Here is a 23,650-nt window from a genome sequence, read left to right on the forward strand (position 1 = left end):
GTCTTGTTATTCTTTTTAGCCTTCACAGTTCACTGTGTGCTACACAAGCCATTAAAATGTGTAAGCCAGATACAAACCTGAAAGAAGTGTGTTCCATCACTTGCACTGTGATAGATGAATCAATGTGAAAAAATAAAAACACATTTGTAAACTATTAGGATAAAAGCCAAAAATCAGGACTTTTATCTGGTTTTGCACCCTTGGTTGCAGTTTCTTTTTGAAAGGTCGAGTGGGGATCTATTCCAAGATAAGTTTTGTTGCCAGCTTTTTTGGTCAAAACTTGTTATAACCAGCTATCAGCCAGACCTTGTTAAACAAGCTACAAAGTACCATCTTCTCCAAGGAGAAAAAAAAAAAAGAATTTAAAAAGCAGTGTTGGCAAAAGCAGTAAGGTTTGCAGAGGCATCTAATGAATTAGAATTCACTGTCTTTTGTTTAGTTTCCTATTTTCTTTAAGTGTAAACATGTGAGATTTCTTCATTTCTTGTTCACTGTGATAAGCTCAGGGTGTCCTTGCCCTTTGATTTCCCTGTCTGCTGTTCCTCACCTTGTGACATTACAGAACTAGCATATATAGCAAAATTAGGCTGCTACAAATATGCCATATACAACATATTCAAGAAATACAAGAACAGAAAAAGTAAAGTGATTGCTGTAGTGAATAAATGCACTTAATCCTTTAAAACTTGTATGCATTTTATTTAAACAGATATTCACTTCTCGTCTCGCTATTAAGCTAAAAAATATGTAAGAGCCCAACTGTTATTTTTCATGCGTTAAAGTTTGAAAAATTCATTTAACTTCCAGCTTCAGAGAAATCTTAACATTCATAGAAGGCAAGTAATCAGAAATGGTTGCATTTCTTTTTTATTTTTCAACTTTAACTGAACTGGTGAAGATTAATCCCTGTGCCAGACATCCAAAAGCATGTACAATTTAAAAATAATCACACACTTTATCACCATAATGAATTGTACAAATACAAGTGAGGAACCAGTCAGATTGCAATTTTAAAGATTTAGATGTATAAGCACAGGCTAGCAGCAACATATCATTGCAACAAGAAGCATCACAGAAACAGATGGCAATGGAAAAATAAGTCCTCACATATGAAGTAGCTTGTTTGGTTCTCAGGTGGAGTTCTGTACCTCATGAAAGAGATATATTATTTGGAAAGAGGCCATTGAACAACATAAAGATTATAGTTTCTACAATCTAATTAAAAAAGATTTTCTTCATGTAAAGAAAGTTTAGAAAGATTTCAAAGGTATCAAACGCTACTGAAAAGAGGAAGAAAAAAAGCCTCTGAATTTGTGCTGCTTAGGGAAAGAATTAAGCAGTTTCCTTTGCATCATGGAATGGAAGATTTACAATGTTCTCAAGAAAAGTTATACAATGTTCTCAAGAAAATCAAGTAGTCCTCCATAAAACAAAATACCACAAGTGTTTGCACAGACCAAAGAACCATTTGCAAGGTGCCTCATCTCACATATTTTGCTGGGAAGCAACACTATTTCCCATTATTTTCAATTAAAACTGGTTGCAATTGAATGATGTATAAAGCTGAATGGTGTATGACCATTTCATTAGTCTTATTTTCCTTGCTATCTATAGTACACTTTCTAAAGATCTGAAGAATTCTGTTTCTGATTTGATAGCTTACCATATTCTATTTACCCCTTCAGCAAATAATGGTAAAACCAGCAAACAAACAGAGTTCTAGCTATCCTCAAGGTAAGATTTTATCTATTATATATGGACTGGGGGAAAAATATTCAGTAGCAACTAGAAGAAAACATAAGACATGGATTTAGAATATATAATTTAGAAAACCAAAGAGTCATGTTATTTGTTTTAGGGAAGTTTTTTGTCATGTTTCCAAATCTAAGCGAGGTCAATCAACTGTTGTAACGTTTGAATTGTACAGTTCATTGCTGTTTCATCTTATGCTCTGAGAAAGCACAGACTGGCATTTAATAAAGTATATTCTTTTTATTTCCTTTTGTTAAATACATGTTTACACTTAAGAAAATTTAAAACAATACATCAAAACTTAAAGCAATTTAAGACAATACATGTAAAAAGGAAGCAGTGCAATTTTTTATTAGAAATACAATAGTATATGACACTATGTTGCAAGCTAAATGTTTATTTCATAATTGTAAGCTGCATACAAGCAGTGTTTAATTTTTATAGGACTATGTAAAATTACTCTTTCTAGATCTGTTCTTTACATTGGAGCTTTTTTACTAGTTAATGAGTGAACAGGGAAAAAGAACAAAACAGAAATTACTAGGAATGTTACAGGCACTTAAGACATCCTGAAGAGCAGGTAACTGTAACGTGAGCATCATGGAAGAATCTGCATACCTGGCCCATTTTTTGCCCATTGGAAGAAGCCACAGTGTTTTTCCTTCCCAAGAGGGCACACAAAAAAGTTCTTTCCATTATTGGGACCAATCTTCAACACAGTCTTCATAACACATCGCTTGCCATGGTTACAAAATGGAAAATCCAAGTCAGCCCACTGCCAAAGAAACAGGTATCAGGCACATGTGATGGCTATGAATTCCTTATTTTAAAATGGACAATAGAAAAAGACCTACAGGGGATGCCATAGAAGAAATCCTTCCTAGTACTTAGATTAGTTTTATCATTTTTGTGAACACTTTTTAGATTTTTCTTTAACATCAACTGCATGCACTTTGACTTGTGTAAATTGAAATTATGTTAGCACATAGTTTTTTTTCAAATTTAGGCATTACTGTCTTGAGTCCATCTATTAACTACCTGATAGTCATGACTATCAGATCACTTTTCAGGTCAAACTCTTTTAAGACATCTACATCTGTAGCAAGGAGCAGAGGCCACCAACTGCAGCTACGAAGGTCATGTTAGGTGTTAGTGCAGCAGTGGGAGGGTTTGCCCAGGCAGATTACAGAATCATCATCCTGAGAGGCTGTCAGGATTTTGGCTAGCCAGAAACATGGCTGAAAATTAGATCTGTTTTAGATCTGAAGAGTTTGTTATAGTCCTTTCAGAAAGAAGCTGATCTGAACAACTTTTACAAGTTCCCTCAAACCAGTATCTTTCTTATGCATCTATTTCACATCACTTGGAAGTAGATTAAGAGCATTTGCACAAGTAGGTGCCATCTCAACACTAAGAGAAGTAACTAAAACTGTTAAGTTCAATAGCTATTATTATGCTCTTAGTTGCAATTCAGTGTGCAACAGTATTTATGTCAAACTATAAATGGAATGTATCTGCTGTCCATGATTAACAAGTCACTGGGCCAAGGAGGCTGCAGAAACAAGCACTGATTATGAAAACAAAAACAGGTCCAGAAGTCTTATACATACTTGGAAGTATTCACACCGAGTTTCCCTGGAGAGAGGGCAGCAGTAAAACTGCCTTCCCTTGTTTTCTCCATCCTTTCTCACAACTCTGAGGCTGCAGAGACGGTTGTGTTTACTGCAGCGAGGATGCCCCACGCTCCACATACGACCAGCATCTGTCACATTAGTTTGAGGTGCGCTGTAACGACAGGTGACAAAATGACTTCTGTGTAATTTGAAAGGGATTAGCAGCCAAAGAATTCTCCTACCATGACAACAGCTCACCCAGTGTACTTCTGCACACAGTGACAGACAAAGGACTTGCTTCTCTAATGCACCCTATTGCGTGCACCTTTAAATCTGAGTGACTGCGAGTTGTGAATAGACACGACTGTGTGCTGCCCTTGAGGTACTATACCAGTTTCCCCTACCATGTCTTAAATTATTTTGAAGTACTCAAATTCATGTACAAAACAAAATAAATATTAGTACTGATGTTATACTGCCCAACTCAAATTCTCGTATGTTCTAAAAGAATATTCTGGTCTTAGTGGGAAAAACACCAATACCACTAATTACTCCAGTCTGAAGACATTTGTATGCTTCACAGAAAAGACTCCCACCCTGTTTACTGAAAAGTTACAGTAATGCTCCAAATCACATTTGGACAAGAAATAATCCAGATGATGGGATGAAACAGAATTCTCTGAACGGGATAAAGTTTCCTTCTTCCTCATGATTGAGACAATTTCTGCCTATCTAAAATACACAAGGTTTCATTTAAAAATAGTGACATGAAAAAGATTAATGCTCTGAAATGTATCTTTCCAATATATTTATAGAGCAGAAAAGCAGTAATGGAACCTTAATGAAAGAAGAAAATATTAATTCATTCTGGTCAAGTTATCAGCTTAGGAATTTTATGTTGTCTTCTATGTCTGGAAGATTGCAGTCCTGCAGACACCAGCAGTTTTATTCCAACACCTCATTAAAACACAAGAAGATAAAAATAACCAACAGATTTTTTGTCGGTTTTGGTTGTTTAAGAATATGCTATAAAAAAAGCATTTCAGTTGATGACTTGCCACAACAACCTGTTGTCATGATTGATACTATCTCATTTCTTGTTTACAGTGCTCTGTATTCTCAATTATCCTGCCTGCAGCCTCAGTTCCTCAGTCTGTACTGAAAGCGTGAGGAGGAATTGTACTCGTTCTGTCTAGTCTGGCTAGTCAGCGAGATCATTTCAAAACTGGGGCTTCAACAATGTAAGAAGTAATTTCTGTATTTCAGAACAGACACATGACGAAGAATTTTGTAACATATCATCAATATTTCACGTTCAGCCTGCATAATTTACCATTGTATGTGACATCTACCTTGCACTCCCATTACTGTTGCTACTATCTGCCCAACTTTTCTGTGACAACCCCATAGACTCTCACATTTCTCTTAACTAGGCAATGGATGTGTCTGAACAGGGCTCTGTAAATAAAAGTATGGGCAGAGCATTGAAGTGGTTATATACAGAATGAGGAGGGAAGTTAAGAGTAAAAGCAGTGATGGGAAGCTCATCAAGGTAACTGCACAGATTTTCCTCTCAAGGAAGAATGCTGAAACCTGGCAGCTGACAAATAACTTCAATTGGAATACATTCATCCAGATAGCTTCCTTTTGTAATCTTTCACATTGATTTTAAGATCTCTCTAAGCAGATAGCAACTACAGTGCTAAGATCAGACAACTCCTGAGGTAGAAATGTGCTTGACCTATTAAAACTAGATTGGCCTATTCAATGGGAATAGCTGAACTATGAACAGCTGTTTAGCTTACAGCAGTACTGGCTGGATGCCAAAATCAGGACTTTTCTAATGACAGCCTAGGTAATTCAGTGCTTTTGAAATCTGAATTAAATTATAGTTAGCCTAGAATAAGTTACCTCTGGCAGAAATCCAAAGACAACACTGTCTGAGCCAAACAGTGCAGTATTCAATTAATATTTAAGGATAAAGTTGGTTTATGGGATTATAAAGACTTGCTTTCATTTGAGAATACATACCTGATTGCTGTATTATATGGGTGAACCAAAGGCACATGGTCAGTTTTCTGTTTCTTCTGTATGTGCTTGAAAGAGACAGGCTGGTGACAGGAGGACAAAGCCAGGGCAGCTACGTTTGGTGAGCAATCCTTGTCTGGGCTTCCCTCTGACTGGCAGGCATTGCTTTGGATCTGTTTACAATTGCTTTTTGGAAAAACACACTGAGAATGTCCACCAGATACCTGGATATCATTTCTCAGAACAGTTGTGTTACCAAGATCTGTTAATACAAGAGTTGTAGTTCCAAATGCAGTTTTCCTATTGATCTTTATTTCTGTGCTTGGTTTTCTGAAATCATTACAAGGGTACTTCATTAAGTTTGTGTTAAAGGCTGCAGAATCTTCAGAACTCTCCATCTTTGGAACTAAGGAAAAAAGTTTTTAGTTATAATCCACCTGCATAGAATGCTACATTATATTTCTGATCTGTATTCATAAATTGTCACTGGAGAATAAAAGAGTAAATTTACAGAACCATCTCAAAACCTGTCACAAATTAGCTAAGAGTAAAAAAAAAATTTCTTACAATAAAAATACTCATGCACTCTTAGAGTAATGTAAAACGTGTTTCAAGACAGCATTACTATTGCTTGAGTAGGATCAATTAACAGTACTATGTAAATTAAAGCTATCAGACACTTAACCATAAAAAATTTAATTTGGCCCAAACACAAAGATTAAAGCATTTAAATTTTTCAAAATAACTTTTGATAACCTCAGTAATGGGAGACCTAAGACTATAGTACATCCAAGCAGCAATGCATTATCCATTTTTTAAGTATTACCTCACTATTAACACAAAAATTAATATTAAGATTTTGGAGTTTCTAGTGATTTCAGAGTTCCCATCCTTTCCAAACTTTATGTTCATCCAAACTTACTGACTGTAAGAGGCTTTTCAGAAGAAAGCAGTCCAGACATTTGCTTTGTGATATAAACAACAGTTTCTTCACAGAATCAGAGGCCCTCCTAGTGGGCAATAATAATTTCAAAAGAATAGGTATAGTTTATTAATGCAAATTTAATACATAAGGAGACTGTAGGTAATCCCCTTCCTGAGAAAAGGGTGAAAAACCTAATGGCATCCTATATGCAATCTTTTTAGGTAGCTGGGAAACCACAGTGTTCCAGGACAGAGTCCTTTCTTTTCTACTACATCCAGTGTATTCCATACAACGAAGAGGGAATTAAGCAGAACATGGGTAGATGAGACATTCACTCTCTCCAAAGGCATTCTCACTCAGAAACAAAATAAGAATCTCTACATTTGACTTGGAACATTACTTGTTTCCAGGCACCTTCCATTTTGCCACTACTGCACAGTCAGACATATTGGTTTCATTCAGACTTTTTAAGACAGAATAGTATTGGCTTAGCCTCCTACTTAGCAAAGGAGCATGGAAATTGCAATGGAATGGTAAATAATTATCTGTCTTCAGACTGAATTATTTTGACTGTAGGGCCAGCAGCTAATTTTACAGACCAAGTATCCTGTCCTCAAAAATTCAAACTTTTCTGCTGACAGTGGGTAATTTTAGAAACAACATAAAAAAACAAACATTGAACAAAGTGAGAAGGGACAGACTCCTAAGGATTAAAAAAAAAAAGAGGTAAGCAAACCTATTTTGAAAAAAAATAAATTCAAATATCACTACTATCCAAAAATAAAGTCATATTTAAGAAAATAAAGATTTCCCAACAGTATTCCATTGAGTCTAAGACAGCTTCAAATTCCACAACTGATTTCAGTAATTGCATACAACTAAACAAGTAAAACTCAGAAGTACAGGAGAAGGAAAAGTTTTGTTTCAAAGCTTAAAGTAAAGCATTTGTGCACATGGCATAATATATTATAAAGGCCAGGTGACAACATTAATTCCAGGATAAATGTTAGTTGGTAAATCCTGTTCTGTGAACAGATTAAAATTTTCAGGTTTCTGGTGCTGATTTGGCAGAAGAATTATGCAAGATTAGCCTGTGTTGCCAACAACTGTCATGTAAGGCACAAAGACATACTTTCATTGATTCCTGACCTGAGAAAATGAACTATAGCTAGTGCCAAATAAGGGTTTTCCACACATCACTCCAGTCATAAAATGATTAAGCAATGAAGTAATATTTCATGTAGATAGCAGCATTAAAAGCTCCAACAAGAGACAAACAACAAATTGAGGTAAGAAGTTCAGAATCATTTTTACTCTGAACTTGAAGGGAAAAAAGTAGCCGCAGAGAAACCTGGCATCCTTTTAGAAAACAGTACTAAAATATATTGCTTTTGTTCACATGAAAGAATGACAGGTAATTTTCTGACCTTTGATGATTTCTAATTCAGACTTACACTGCAAACTTTGAAGGATTTTACAGAGAGTTGAAAGAATTGAGATTTTTCTCACTCCTTGCCCGAGTAAAAACACAGGGTCACTGAAGACACTAATCTATAGAATCCCACCTGCACACCAGTTTGGAAGATGACACTTACAGGGTTTAAGACAAGGCAGTTTCCATATTATCTGTGTAAGATTTCCTCAAAATCTGACTTTAAGTTAGGTAGTTATATATATATGATTCACAATGAGACACTTCTACATAAAAACTACACCAAAATCACAGACCTCCCCTCTTTCCCAATACAGCTGCCAGACAACCCTTCACTACCTTCAGGTCTTGGAGTCAAGCAGGCATCACAAATTTCAGCAGAAGGCTTGTTTATTAGGGTGCAGCACATACACGTCCACTCCTCTTCAGATTTGTGAGCTACATGTTCATTAGAACATGACCCCCTGCCATATGCCCAGCCAATTAGGCTGCTTCTAGCTGGCAGTTTGCTGTGAAACAAAAGAGTGATGTTAGTGTTTTGTGACGTTCCCCCTACAAATTGCCTTACACCACTCTGTGCAGGGAGGCATGGGCTAGAGAATAAGCAGGATGCAGTGTTAAGCCTCCTATCAGAGCTTGGACAGCATGTCAGTGTTCAAATTTGATTTTTCTTTTCTTTACCTCAAGGCCAAATCTTTCCAGATGCTGCAGAAGTAAAACAAATAAAAATATTTAAACAAGAAGTTGACAGAAAGTTAATTATCAACTGGTGTACTCTCCAGGACAATGCCCCAGTGTCTCAGATTCCCTACCATTTCCAAGTACTGCAGCAAAAAGCTTGGTGTGAAAGGGAGATTGTTTTAGGGCTTTCCCCCCCATCTCTTGTACACAAGACTTGCTAACAAATGCATTACTGGATGAAGAACTGCTCAGAAGATGAACTGCAGAAATCACACAGTCCAGCAAGTAAATGTTTTTTGTTCTCATTTAAATGCTACACATAAGTCCACACTGTTATCATAACAGCTGAAAGCACTGAAAGCTTTAAAAGTCAGAATGTCTCTTGTGTGTCACCAGTTGCTGGAAAGCCTTTTAAATGTAGGAACCTGTTCAGAATTAAGGAGCTTAGCTGTGACTTGTGAGACAAAGCTACTCCAGACACCACTAAAGATTTAGTTGTATTTATTTTCCTGTAAATTATAACCTCCTATGTTGATAGACTGATTTAGAATCATAGTTACTCCTTTACAAAGGGCTGCTCTTGTCATAGTATCCAAACACTGACAGCATATTAATTGTAGCTTGAATTTACCTGTTCAGTAAGTTATGTATGTATGCTTTTAAGTGCTATGGTATTATTCAACTTATGGTTGATAAGTTGTCAAGCTTATATATTTTTATATAGTTTTTGTGGAATTGTGGACTTTTCAGAGACTTTTATTATTAATCATAAGAATTTAAGCACTTCAGTCAACAATGCAAATGCTGTAGGTGGGCACTGTTGTGACACTCCCTTGACCCATCACTTTTTCCATAATGATCCCTTTCTGTAAGAGGCTAGAGCTCTAAGAGAACAGTAAAGATATCCACTACCTACCACATCTTCCACAAAAGGAAAACTAAGGAAGATAATGAGAACTGCTGACATTCCAGAGTCTGTGCTGTTAAGAGGTAGAACAGACATTACAGCATTCACCAAAATACTGTGGCTAGCAAACAAAACAGCCAAACTGCAAGCGTTAAAATGGGTATTTTCACATTATTAGATCAATTGTTCTACTCAGTTATCAAAAAATGCATTACTAGACTGAATATATTCAGTGTATCATGTTTGGGAATTTAATTCCATGTTTTTACCCTGGGTCATTTGTCCTGCCATTATAACTCCCACACCCTCTCCCAGTTTATGAAGTATGTGGGGAAAGGTCTATTTTTTAAATTCAAGGTACATTTGAATTTGATGGGCTAAGTTTATAATGGGTATCTTCTAATTTTTTTTCAGTTGAGCAGAATCCTAAGCTAGTTGATTGACCCCAAAACCACTGGGTTGAATTCTACAGTTTATTATCTGTAGCAAGTCAGTCTAATCACATTGGCCCCTTCCAATCTTTAAATGTGAAAAGCCTGGAATGGCAAATAAATTACTTGAGCTGTACATAATTTTATATAGTAACAGTTACTTAAAATTGAAAAGAGAGCAGTAGAAAACAAAGAACTGACCATTAGGATAAGGACAAGACAAGAAACCATCTTTTTATAGCTACCACTACCATGTTTTTCGCTTAAATACAGCACTATTTAATTGTTTATTTAAAAGTACAACAACAAAATGCTAAACCACTACTTGTTCTAGAAAACAGAAAGATTTTTTCCTGACACTGTTTTCTAGTTATCTGACTCAACAGAAGAATGCTGTCTTCCTACATTTTTGCAAAATATTTCTCATCATTACTTTCTGAAAATACAGCAGATTTGGGTTATCAGCTTGTGAAATATTTATCTTCCATGCTGGAATTTTCAATATTTGATCTGTACCCAAAGGCATCTTTTTAAGCTTTAAGCAAAATCCCTTCAGACATCTGAATCTTGAAAGAAGCTTGGAGGTAGGAGAGGGATTTATGTGTTCTGTAAATCTTATCTAAAACATATATATATATATATATATACACACCCCCCACACACACTAATGAGGCAAAGTCACAAAGTGAAACAGCATCTTATATTAGACTGACAGAGAATATAAAGGCAGAATTCTGGAGCCTCAGATGAAAATTTTCAAGAATAACAGATGCCTAAGTCTGAAAAAGGTATTTTTGTAACTTTTACCTTTTGACCCTTTGTGATATCAAATGCACTTTCTGCTTTCCTGAAATAAAAGGAGGAAAGCTGCTGCTAGCACAATTTATGTGGAAGCAAAAGTGCCTCTGTAGCACACCTATAGCAAAAGCTTTCAAAATCCTATAAGGAGGAAGAAAAAATACTAAGCCCCTAAAATATTTGCTGCACTCTGAATTTACTGACGTTTTAGTGATCCTCAGTATAATTCTATATCCAGAAGAAAACTGCACAGATGCACAGCTATCTAGATATGCCAGGACTGATGGGGCTATCCTGCAAAAAGATAGACAAATTCCTACTTCATTACATTCAACTCAGTTGTATGGAAACATCCATGCCCTTTACATTGATAACACCAAGAACAAAGGGCAAATTTTCTGGTGACTTAGTTTCAGTGAATAAATCTGAGTACTCTAAATTGTTTCATAATTCCTACATTTGATTACAGTAACAGCTGCTTCATAATAGATGAAAAGAATAGTAGCAAAGAATCAAAGCTTCTAACCATTTTTAAATACCAATAGACAATTTTTTTCTTCTTGCAGTATGTTCTGATTTGGTCTGACATAGTTCATTTAGTTATAAAATGCACACAGATCCATTCTATTTCAAAGGGGGTGTCCTTTTAATGTAACAGCACTTTGAGGTGCTTAAAAATGTCACCATGATGCTACCATCATACCTGAGTGTTGTGGTGTGCTGTATTGTCCCATTTTGGCCTTCCAGGTCACTTTCCCAGGTGTGCCTATACCTCTCTCCCTTCCCCCTTGCCCCCATGCTGAGTGAGTCCTGTCAATCAGGCTTAACATTCCCGCAAGGCGTCGTGTGGTTGGTCAAGTTCAAAGGATGCCCCTCAGGCCTGGGGGTCATTGGCCTGTCTGGGTGTCATCTTCCCCTGAGACCCTGCCCCTCTCACCCGGTTGGTGGCTCACCTGTACCTCCCCTCCCCCTGTCCCTGAGCTTAAAAAGGTGATCAGAGCATGCGGTCGAGTTCTGTTGGAGCAGCTCCTCACGTTCAGACCTCTGTAACCATGGAATAAACCTCTGGACATTAAACCCTCCAGCAGAATCCTCTCCTTTTTCTCTTCACCATCGCCTGAAGCTATTCCTCCTGAGGTAAACGGGGTTCCTAACAAGCCTGGACTTGTTCAGTGCCCAGCTGCAACCACCAGCAAGCCAAGGTATCTCTGGGGTGATACACCGCAGTTGCTGCCTTTGGCCCAGCAGCGAGGGTCAGACTGGCCCAGGCACAATCTAACTGGTAATACTGGGAGCCTTTTTTCCAATACCTGAGACTGACGAGCTGGGGATCTGCCTTTTGACACTGGGAGCAGAAGTAAGTCATCCTGCCGTGCTCTCCCAGACGGCACACGGTGATGCTGCCCCCGCACTCCCGGCAGGCCGCGCGCTTGTACACCCGGTAGTGCTGGTACAGCGGGGACCCCGCCCTGCGGCACTGCAACACAACGCGGGCAAAGGCCCTGTTAGACACTCAGCATCAACTTCACATGAGTCTGAAAATAAAAAATGCTACAGCAATTGTCAACTCAATGACTAGATGGAGTTATTTAAGAGAGACGCTATAAATGCTACCCCCATATTTCACATTATTTTATGTAAGGAATTGACAAGTCCAATTGACAAGGTATAACAGTGTCTGTAATTCTCCACATAACAAAATAAAACTCAGGGAAAAAAAGCATGCTAGCAAGGTGAGAGCAAATACATGCTAGGAACTCTGAATTCAGCTGGACCAGCTAGCTCTGAATCAGCACCAGTTGCCTTTGACCTGACACCTGCAGGAGTCTTCTTGAAGAGCTGATCAATCAATCACAACTCCAATCAATGCAGCATAGAAAACAAAACAAACATAAACCACAAAACAAACACCGCCTTCTCTCACCCCCAAAGACCCAAAAACTCAGCACAGCTCAGATGCAATGCTACAATCTGGGTTCATAAGCCTTCCCAAAACCTAAAGAAGTGTGCAATGCAGAAATATTCCCAAGATTCTGTAAATGTTGGGTAGTGCCCAGTAAAGTTGCTCAGCTATATCTTGGCCCTGGCTATGCCAACCAACTTGAAAAGCCACCTGGCACTATGGTGAGCTCCCCAGAGTCTGGCAGAAAGCCCTATTAAATTAAGTACAGTACAAGCCCAAGGGCAGTGACTTGAAAAGCCTCCAGACAGCTGGCAGGCACATTTTATGAGACAATTCCCAAAACACCCATGAAGTCAGCATAGACACACTACAGCTAAAAGTGGCAAAAAAAAAAAAAAATTCCAAACAAGAAGAGCCCAGTAGAGATGCAGCCAACTCTGCAGAGCCACCCAAGTTTCTGCCCTACAATTGCAAATCCTTGGGCTCAGCTCAAACGACACCACAGCTGGCCAAGTAATACCAGCACAGCTCTGGCAGAGTTCACTAGCTCTAGCTCCAAAATGTATGAAAACCCTTGGAGTTATCCCAAAACACAGGTGTCTTTGAGCACAGTGTATTTGCTTCTACTGTGCTCTTATTCATCAGTCTTGCTGAAAGAGAATTCTTGTGCCAGTGCAAACTAGTAATTCAATCAGAAGGAATTACTAATATATATTTGCATGAATATTCACAGCTGCCTCCTCAAGGTTTTCAGTCAGTTTCTTATGAGTAGCTTTTTTCCCATCCAGTTATGCAAAAAACAAACAAAAGTAGCTTTTGTTTACACAAAAAGCAGTTTGTGTAAAAATCCAGCTTTTTACACAAACAGGATTCTTCACCTTTGCATCTGCAATGATACAGTATGATGACTGCAAACAATCTATAGCAGTCCATTAAAAAATTCAAGCACTATCCCTCATACATATTTTCATTATGCCTCTAACATGGAAGGAGAGGCTAGCCCTCTTAAAAGCACTTGACTGGTGAGTACTTGCTAAGTGTGGACTACAGAAGTTTTCAAATTGGCTGAACAGAAAGTACAACCTGTTTATTATCAGTCCAAAAGCCTTTAAATTTCTGAGTATTAGATTTGTTGCAGAACTACAAGGTGTCTCTTTACTGGCAGACTTCATTATGAATTTCAGAGAAATGAAAACATTTCCCTACAAACAAACCAAAGTACTCTTTAGTGGGTTGAGGGAAAGTAGATATTTAAGCAGACTATTAAACAAATTAAAGTTTTAGCCTTTATAATTTTAGGCATGTTGGGTGCCCTCACCCAAGAAAAAAAATCTTTTTGGCACAGCTAGCTCCTTGCCTTTCATGAACATGAAGAGAAAAATACAAAATTGTCACTACTCCTTTTATTTTTTTTTTTTTTTTTTTTTTTTTTTTTTTGCAGCTTAAACAAACAAAACATAGAAGAATTAAGTCAAATTTTCTCTTTTTCTATTGTGGAAAGTTAAAGAGCACCATGAATTATGGAGTTTATACAGGAAGAAATTAAGTCCTACTGAAGTTATAGTAGTAGGGAGAAACTGTAATTTATTTCAGTTTATTAACCAAATCCATTATGTGAGTTAGGAAAAAAAAGGTTTTTAGAAGTTGCAAACTATTTAGCCAAATAAATTTAATTGCTATTTCAAGTTTTATATAAGAAGCCACATCAACTACCTTCATACTTCCCTGGGACAATGTCTAGTTCCCAGTTTGAGGAGTAATCTTTGTTACCTTACATGTAACTTTGTGCTTAGCCTACATCAATTCTGACATGTTCAAACTGGCATAACAGCACATGCACAGAAAGACTGAACTGGCCTTCAGGCTGCATCTGTGAAAGTCCTTTGGGCCAAACTGTGCATATTTTGACAGTCACAACTCTCCCTACCTTTCCATCACCTGACAATTCACAATTAATAAAGAGCACAGAAACCAACATTCCTATTCATGGGAACACTTGCTTTGCTGCATCTTTATACTGTTTTCACCAGATGATCACACACAGCTAACATGCCAGAGTAGTATTTTGGAAGTTCTCCAGGAATATGTGCCAATACCTTGTAAAAAAGCAGGGTAAAATCACGTGTCATTTTCACCAAGTGACGTATATGCTCATCTGTCAGTTGGCAAACCTGTAAGAAAGACAAGAATGAGTTTTAGAATATTACAATGCTAAGGGACCATGGCAAAAGAAGACCTATGAGTAAGTGCACTTTGAACACTGATGTGGAGCTGCTTTTCTCCGTTTTGTGATAATTCCCTGAGTCCATATTGTATGTATCCTCTCAGTAAAACAGCACATGTTTACATTCTGTACTACAAAAACTCATGGCTTGCATACCAAACAACGTGCTTTGCCTCAACCTGCAAAACATGTGCTAGAAAATTCAGTTGTCCTGCCCTGTACTGACCAAAGAGTTCATGATCACATGAATAACAGAGTAAGTAAGTCTCACATCCCTCCTAATTTCCTCATGGAAATAATATGACCTATCACCTGAGGCTCTTTCCTCTGAGACATATTCAGGAAGAATACACGAGTCAAAGGCATCACAATTAGAGAGACATATCAACCAAATTTATTTTTCTTAAGAATCCAAAATTTTAAATCACACTTTTTTTCCTCTGCCATATCACAGATAAAATTAAAATCCAGATGGATCCTATGAACAGTTTTCGAAATACTCTGTTTAAAAAACTTCAGTTACTAATCTTCTCCAGTTTCCATTTACATCCTATGTAATCTCTGTTTTATATAATATCTTCTCACCCAAAGTCTGAAAACATGCTTGAGGATCTTAAAACAAGTAAGAAGAAAAAGTATGATAAACAATGGTAGAAAAAAAACCTGATGCCAGCTAGCAGGATAAGAAGTGGAAGAAGCAGCTGCAAAAATTATCAACTCTACCACATAAACTATTTTGGGTAGTAAATGAACAAAAAAATCTGAGCACTTTTCACTTTCCCTTTTTATTTATGGACTGTCAGTTTAATGGCAGCATAACAGGATGTCAGACTTAAAATATGAAAGTTTATCAGCTCCGAGGAGTGCCATGACAAAAACCTCTTGTTATAATGATAAAACATTAATTTAGTGTCCAAGAATAACTTAAGAAATTAGAGATGACAAAACAAAGGTAAGAAGATAGCAAAATATTAAAAAAACATGTATTTAAATTCTTAATATTTTGGTGTCCTTAAAAAACATCTTAAGACATTCACCCACCTTAAGAGCTGGATGAAGACCACTATCAAACAGTGCTTCGTTCTTTATGATATTTCCCACTCCAGGTAGTACTGATTGATCCAATAACACATCACACAACATACGGGTCTTCTGCTGCTTAATCTCCTGTTCTGCTCTTGAGAAGCTAAACTTTGGAGAACAGACATCCAAACTTTCCATCATCCTCACTTTCTGCTCACACTCAGCTGCATTTCTGGAAGAGAAAAATACACTGATTAATTTTTATTTTAAATATATTCTAATACTGCAGTGTGGTTTTAAAAACAACACAACCAATTAGAACATTAAATGCAGATAACAGAAACCATGAAAATATCAGTGACAAGAAGTGACACAGAAATTCCATTAAACACCTCTTCCAAAAACAGGTCAATGATACATGCGTAGAACATGCATCTAGTCCAATCTCATTTTGTTCCTAGTAGCTTGAAAAATATTTGCCAGCTCCTTGCTTTAAAACTGCTTCCAAGATGGAAAGCCCACCTGTTTGGACTCTCAACCATACCTAACTGTATGGTTACAGGGTCCACTAGCTACAACATGACATTTACATGTGTGTGTATATATGTGTGTAAAATCAATTTATATATTATATTTCAAAGAATCACAGAACATTCTGAGTTGGAAAGATCCCACAAGGATCATGAGGTCCAGCTCCTAAGTGAATGGCCCAAATGGGGATCAAACCCTCAATCCTGGCATTATTAGCACCATGCTCTAATCAACTGAGAGAATTATAATTATGTAATAGATATCGTAGTAGATTATTAACAGTAGTTACATAATTTAGAAAAATATATATTCATATTTTAAGATATGTATTATTAGGATAACCATACTTATTTGAAAACAATACCATACAAGAAGCCTTGGCTTACATGAGATTTTGTGTTTTGTAATTTTACATCCACTTATATATGTTGCATGAATTTACATGCCCATTTCCATTCAAGAGCCTCAATCACTAAAATCAAGCTTGGTGCTTTTTTTTTTTTTTTAAGCAACGTGAAATACAGTGCTAATGGGCATAAACATCTGCTTAATGTAAATTAAAGCAATTATAAGAATTTGCTTCCATAAAGAAAAAAAATAAAAACCCAACCTTGGGAGCATAAAAACTTGAAAGCAGTAATTGTGACAGGTTGTTTGTTACTCTTGCTAAGAAGTGAGATTTGGATAGAAATTAACAGAGCAGTGGGCTTCAGCATACAGATCTAAGGAAAGAATTAAATCCAACTTTCATTCCCAGTCTCAGCACTACCTAATGACACTATGGCATAGAAGTACTTTAACTGTATGTAAGCTCTGATACAAAAGTAACAAACTCAAATTACCATACCAACAAATATGATATGTTTATGATATGAAAGATTTTTCTTGATAGACTCCAACAATCTGTACATTATTTTTTCATTTACCTTAAAAGATAGTTATGAAAAGAAATAAACTGTTTCATTAGTTTCTGCTTTACCTATACTCTACTGTCACATCCCAAAAACAAACAGTATCCTCCATAAGCTGTATCTCCAAAACTGGTTGTGCTTCATTTCTTTCTTTGCTTCCATCAGGATTAATGCGCATGGAACCATTCATACCAAAGTGAATCCTTGGAAAGAAAGAGAGTTTTTATAGGTATTTTAACTTTGCTATCATTTCCAAGCACTACACCAGTCTATTTTTAGAGCTGTGAACCTTACCTAACCAAGTCAGTTTGCATGTACATTAATTCTAGTCATTACCAGTAACACAGCAACAAACTTAGTTTACAGAATGCTCAATTCCCAAAAAACAATGAATGGTCCCCAAGTAAAAATCCCTCCAAAACACAGCTGGTTTTGTGTAGTCTTCATAATTCATTGCACAGAAGTCAAACCTGATCATTAAGAAGCACCATTTCTGGTGCACTTAGAATTTTTTTCACTTGACATGCTGATCTTCCAACACAGACTCATAAACTTTCGGGAAGGCTGAAAGAAATGAGGCCACTTGACCAGAAAATTTTCTGTTAAGTCAGGCAGAAGTCACCTGGTATGAGAAGAAAGAATTTAGTCCCCATATTCCCACCACTGTTTATCACACTGCAGCTAAATCCAGTAACACCATAAACAACATAATTAGTATTTGCCATATGTTGTTTTCTGCTTTTCTTTGCCTACAACCACGGCAAAACCTGCAAGTCAATTAAAAATTAATAAAATAAATAAACTGAAAAATGCACAGATGGCAAAGTAGAAGAACAGACCCTTTCAAGCATTCATTCTACAGATTAGTAATGTTTTAAGAGGTCTTAAGTTTTATAAAATATTCTACGAGGAGCTCTGCTTGAGCAAAGGACAAGTCTGACTATTATCTCACACATTTTATTTATTATAATTTCACCTGGTACAATCAAGACCTAAAAACCATAAGACAGCAGGAATGCCTATACACTGTATACCAGAAAAAGTAGATTATTTTGTAGTTACAAGAAGATTTAACAGACTAAACTACATAAATGACAAAAGAAATGCAATATCAGGTCTCTGTTTCCAGTAAGCCCAGCTTTCCTACGTTCCAGGAAGGACAAGCATCTTAAATATTTGCAGATGGGCTAGACACATGTCATTAAGCCTATTCTTAAAGTTACTCTTTAAAACATGAAAAAAGTAATGCTATGAGTTACTTAAAAACCTGTGTCTTTCCAAAACTCTTCTTAAAAGTCAGATCAGGTGATATAGTTGTTCCAATCACTTTTATCTTCAAAAGCCATTTTCAATTCTCAAGTGCCACGAGTAATACAGCACAGGCTTAACTAGCCAAATTTATTTTTAAACCTAGACAAATTTACTTTTAAACCAACCTCTTGCATCTTGCTTACAAATGGTGACGCATTAAATGCTTCCAGAAAATTATTTTTTATTCAGTTTTATAGCTGATGGTTTCATTTACCAAGCTCTATACTGTTTGAAAGAAACTTTAAGAATCACAACTATTAGCTATTCTAGTGTCTTCTCAGTTCATGACTAGAAAAAAAAAATGAATCATCACTACACGTTTACATTCAAAAGCATTAAGAAATTTATAAAATTTTATTCTAAAGTGTTTCATTATCTTTGATGTCCTGAAAAAGGGCAAAATATAAATCTTCTTTTTAATTACAAATAGAAAAGGCATGCTAATCAAGCCTAGGAAATGCTATTCAATGAGAACTAGTAGTAAGGAGTTGATGATTTCTAGTTTTAAAGTAAAAGGGTGAAACTTTAGAATTATTTCGTGCTACACAATATTGCAGGGATCTGAATACACTGCATGTATTACAACTATTTTGTCCCCACAAAATGCAACTTCCTGTTTGAAAGAAAGCATGTCAATAAATAACTGTCCTCTCCAGATATCTTTACATGGAATCTTGGAGTAAAGTAGTATATTATCTAAACATGTGATTTTATCCAGTATGCCTGTACTGCAGAGAGGCTGATGAGAAGTTTCTCTCTAAAATTTCAATTCTCTGAGAATGCCATTAGCAAGATCAAGATGACCTCTGCAAATATATTCAGTCTGAATGCATAGGAAACCTTTCTGTCACTTACCTCAAAGCTTTCTGATCAAAATACATAAAAAGTTCTTTTCCCAATGTCTCCACACCCCTGTAAACATGTCCAACAAGGAAATCATGACCAGAGATGTTCTCTTTACTTGCAGCAGTCTGAAAAATGAGTACATACACAAAGATTAAGGAGAATTTATACTGCTTAGATTCTAGCACCAGTACACATTCAGCAAGCGGCTGTACTAACTGATTTTCCAGCTTGGACAGCATTAACTATCTTCTCCCTAAGTATTCTACCAAAAACAATGGGACTATAACCCATGAAGCAGTCACTATTGCTAATGCTATCATAACTTACCTCAATTCTTTTCCTAACTGAAACAATATATCTTTTTTATCAGGGAATTTTATGCCTTTCCCTTCGAGTCATGAATTTATAATAAGAGTTTCAGACTGGTGCAAAATGAACAGGTAGTTTGAATATTAAAAACGTGTCAGTGTCAATTCTGCCATTTGCAGATCTATATCCTTCTTCAAATGTTAATAACAGGCTTTCAGTATTTTGCATAGTGCATTGTGTGCTGCATAGTGTATTGTGTGCTACAGAAAAGCCTCCACTGAGCCCACAGAGATATCTCTCCCCCTGCTAGTTTTAAGTCTAATCTCAGAAGCAGATGAGCAGCAGGTAGGACACTACTAGAGCACAAGATAAATGTGAGATTGAAGCAGTCATATTTTCTTCCATAGCACATGAAAATACATTGAATTTACAAGGGATGTCAACAGGTTATCTGGTCCAAACACCTGGTCAAAGCAGAATACACTTAGGACAGGGAGCCCGGGGCCTTGTCCGGTACGATTCAGAGCAGCTCCGAATGGGATGGACACTCCTATCTTTTTGGGCCCTTATTCCATGGCTTGACTATTGTTGTGGTGGAAAATTTCTTCTAATACTGAATGAGAACTCCTGTTGTCCCCTACATCTGCTGCTTCTCACCCACTGTGCAAGTCCCTACAGGAGCCTAGCTCTGTCTGCTCCATATCCTCCTTACAGCTACCTGAGGAGAGCAAGAAAAGCCCAGTTCTGTCAGCTTCTCCTTGAGCACCATGCACTTCACCCTGCCAATCGTACCAGAGGACTCACTCCAGTCTGTTATTATCTTGTTATTAATGGGGAGTTGCAAACTCAGGTGCAGCCTTGCAATTGCTCCTCAGAGGTAAGCATCCTCAACCTGCAGAGCCCCACATGGGGATGTCCCTCTTCTTGGAACATGGAAGTGACATGGACTCAGCTTCTACGGGACCCTAGAGCCCTTTTTTGATGCAGAGCCATTTCCCATCTGGGCAGCAGCCAGGACTGTGCTGTTCCATGACACTCTTCTGTTCCAAGTGCAGGATTCTGCAGGTTTCCCAAATGCTGAACTTGACTTTCTACCAGCCCTTTGTCTCAGCCTGTGAAGGAAGGTGCTCCTGTCCAGCACCCCAAGGTCCCCTCAGACCCTGCTGAAACCTGCGAGCACCAGACTCACTGCCCTCACAGCCCTGACTGCAAGGCAGGTGGATATATCAGAGCTTCAATTGCAGCACTCAATTTCAATGCAAATATGTATGAAAGCAGCCCTGGCAAATCAGCCAGGCTTCTTGCTAGTTAGTGACATTTCAGAGCTACTCTCTATGCAATCTCCCATTATATTATTACCTTGAAATTATACACATTTTGAGAGTTTTATGGTTATTATTCTGTCAAGTAGGAAAATAAAAACATTTCTTGTGTAACACTTACTTTGTCTGTTATCAAAACATGAAGAAAGCAACATTTTGCTCCCATGTAAGCAGTTCACGCTTTCCAATAAAAGTATTGGAGTATGTTGCTGTGTAACAAAGTTTATTTAACTTTAATCCACTCAGAGTTGTTTAAAATAAACCAGAATAGGAAATGACTAACGTGGAAAACTAACTTGTGTTTTCAAATATTTGAAGTTAAATTCATACCTCTTTGGTATCAGGCCAACCCTTACAGTCATCATAGTACAAACTCTCCTAAACAGTGTAATCTTCAGCAGAGGCCAAGGCTTTAGCCACAGTCAGCAGCCTCTGTGAAATCTAAAAAGTCCAAGACCCTTAGGTTGGTCATTTTCCAATAAATAGAGGCTGCCTTGAGGTGACTTTTACTGCACAAAGTGATAATAACGAATCTATTTGAGGGAGTGAGATTTCTTTTTGAAACCTTAGGAGCATAATTCCTTACTTCAAAAATCTGTCCTGAAAGATATTAACCTATAGTCTAGTCTCAAGACATATCTTAGACAGACATATTTTCAACCATCCTTTCCTAAATTGTTTCACTGAAGTACTATCTTACTGTGCTTTAATCACAAAATCCTATAATGTTTTATACACACTAAAAGTGGGTAAAAATTCCCCAACTTTCTGCCGGGCAGAATCCAATATATTTACTTGCAACAAAAGCAACACATAGTCTTTTCAAGATGAGCAAAATGAGGCATGAAAAAAAAGACACCTCTGCAATCAAAACCAGAGGACAGTACCTACACACTTATCAGCCAAGTGATTTCTCCATCTGCTACAAGGTCTCACAAGTCCCAGCAGCTTTATACTAGTGAACTATTTTATGCTGTGAAATGAAAAGATGTAAACCTAATGTCACACTCTTTATTTTAATACTTGGTATAATTAAAAAAATAAATATAGAAAAATATTTTAAAAATTTTTTAAAATAAATAAATATAGAAGCTGCCTTTCTGCAGGCCAATGTGTAACATTCTCATGTTTCACACAGATTAGAATTATAGCAGGGTTTGGTTTAGAAGGGACCTTAAAGAGCATCTAGGACATGCCTAGACTGAAGAGATTATGAAGAAGGAAGATTAGCAATAATTTCCCTTGTGCTTCCTCGAGCAACATGGTATTTTGAAGTTTATCCTAAGTGAACACAGCGATGCTAAAAGCTTTCCCTCATTACTCCTCAAATCTGCTGTTTCTACAGCTTCAGAATCGTCTTCACGCATCTGACTGCCGCAATTGGAATATTATGGTGCTGACAGGAATATTTCACAGCTTCAAGGAAGAATTCAGTATTCGCGGATGACAGCCACCATCACCCACGGGGCACCAACCATCCCGCCCGGAGCTCCGCCCGCCAGCGCTGGCGCCCCAGCGGCTCCTGCCCGCTCGCTCGCTCTCATGCACACCCGGTGGCATTTACCACCGCGGACAGCCACGAGCAAAAGCGCTGGGCCCCGCTGCCCGGGGTAGCTGCCTCACCCTGTCCCGGCAGCCGGGCCGCCAGCGCCGTTCCCCGCCCTGCCCATGTCCCTGTCCCTGTGCCCTCGCCGCTCCCCCGCCCTGCCCGTGTCCATGTCCCTGTGCCCTCAGCGCTCCCCCGCCCTGTCCGTGTCAATGTCCATGTCCCTGTGCCCTCAGCGCTCCCCCGCCCTGTCCGTGTCCATGTCCATGTCCCTGTGCCCTCAGCGCTCCCCCGCCCTGTCCGTGTCCATGTCCATGTCCCTGTGCCCTCAGCGCTCCCCCGCCCTGCCCGTGTCCCCTCACCGCGCCGCCGCCGCCCCGCGCGGCCCGCACGCGCTGTCCCCGGCGCAGGCGCGCCCGCAGGCGCTCGGCGCAGAGCGCGCAGCCCGGGCCCTCCACCATGGCCGCGATGGCCGCCGCCGCCTTTCGAACGTCCCGCTCGGCTGAGGGCGGTGCGGCCCGCCAGGCACCGCCCCGCTGTTTCCTGTTTGTTTCCCTTTGAATGGCGGCTCCAGCTGCTCGTACCATCTTTGCTGGGTCCTGGTCGCTCCCGGGTGTTGTCGGAAACACGCGCAAGTGGATCTTCCCCCAAGATTTAATCCACAATCAGAAGTTAATTTCGGCTTTTAAAAAGTCGGTAATTATTAGGTTTCTGCAGTCATTCCAAGTTTTTAGAAGTAAAATTCTCCTCTATCCATCACGTTTGAAGTACGAGCAGCCGTAATAAATCTGCGAGCTCTAAGAAAACTGGGGGAATTTGCATTGTAGGGTAGAACATTGGGCACCCTTTCCCAAAGCTCAGCTCGAGAGGCAATACTCACACTGGTTAAAAACATTCAATATTATTTCTTACATACACAGCCTATGAAGAAGAATATCCACTCTTCTATCTTGGTTCAATCAAAATGTGTTTTTCTTAAAAGAACTTTTTTTTTATTTTCAACATGGAGGGAAATGGATAAATCAGACTAAATTATGTTTATTGAAATAAAATATAATTCCTATTTTTGGCTGTAGATAGGGTGTGCTACCCTTCTTGCAAATGCCTTTTTTTTTCTTTTTCTCAGTGGCGTTTTTGCTGTGATCTTTTAAAATCAA

General features: G+C 38.1%; 1 protein-coding gene across 1 annotated transcript; it reads right to left on the minus strand.

Annotated features, from left to right (window-relative positions):
* Window positions 1-865: 865 nt before the first annotated feature.
* Window positions 866-22,954, minus strand: NEIL3 (nei like DNA glycosylase 3). Its single transcript, XM_058025114.1, has 10 exons — window positions 22,856-22,954; window positions 19,326-19,441; window positions 17,228-17,362; window positions 15,736-15,949; window positions 14,567-14,641; window positions 11,878-12,044; window positions 8,090-8,259; window positions 5,397-5,799; window positions 3,363-3,537; window positions 866-2,527 (listed from the first exon to the last, which is right to left on the minus strand). The coding sequence occupies exons 1-10, from the start codon at window positions 22,952-22,954 to the stop codon at window positions 2,351-2,353; spliced, it is 1,731 nt and encodes a 576-aa protein (XP_057881097.1). The 3' UTR covers window positions 866-2,350.
* Between the last annotated feature and the right edge of the window lie 696 nt (window positions 22,955-23,650).

The sequence above is a fragment of the Melospiza georgiana genome, chromosome 5 (assembly GCF_028018845.1).
Source record: "Melospiza georgiana isolate bMelGeo1 chromosome 5, bMelGeo1.pri, whole genome shotgun sequence".
Classification (NCBI taxonomy): domain Eukaryota; kingdom Metazoa; phylum Chordata; class Aves; order Passeriformes; family Passerellidae; genus Melospiza; species Melospiza georgiana.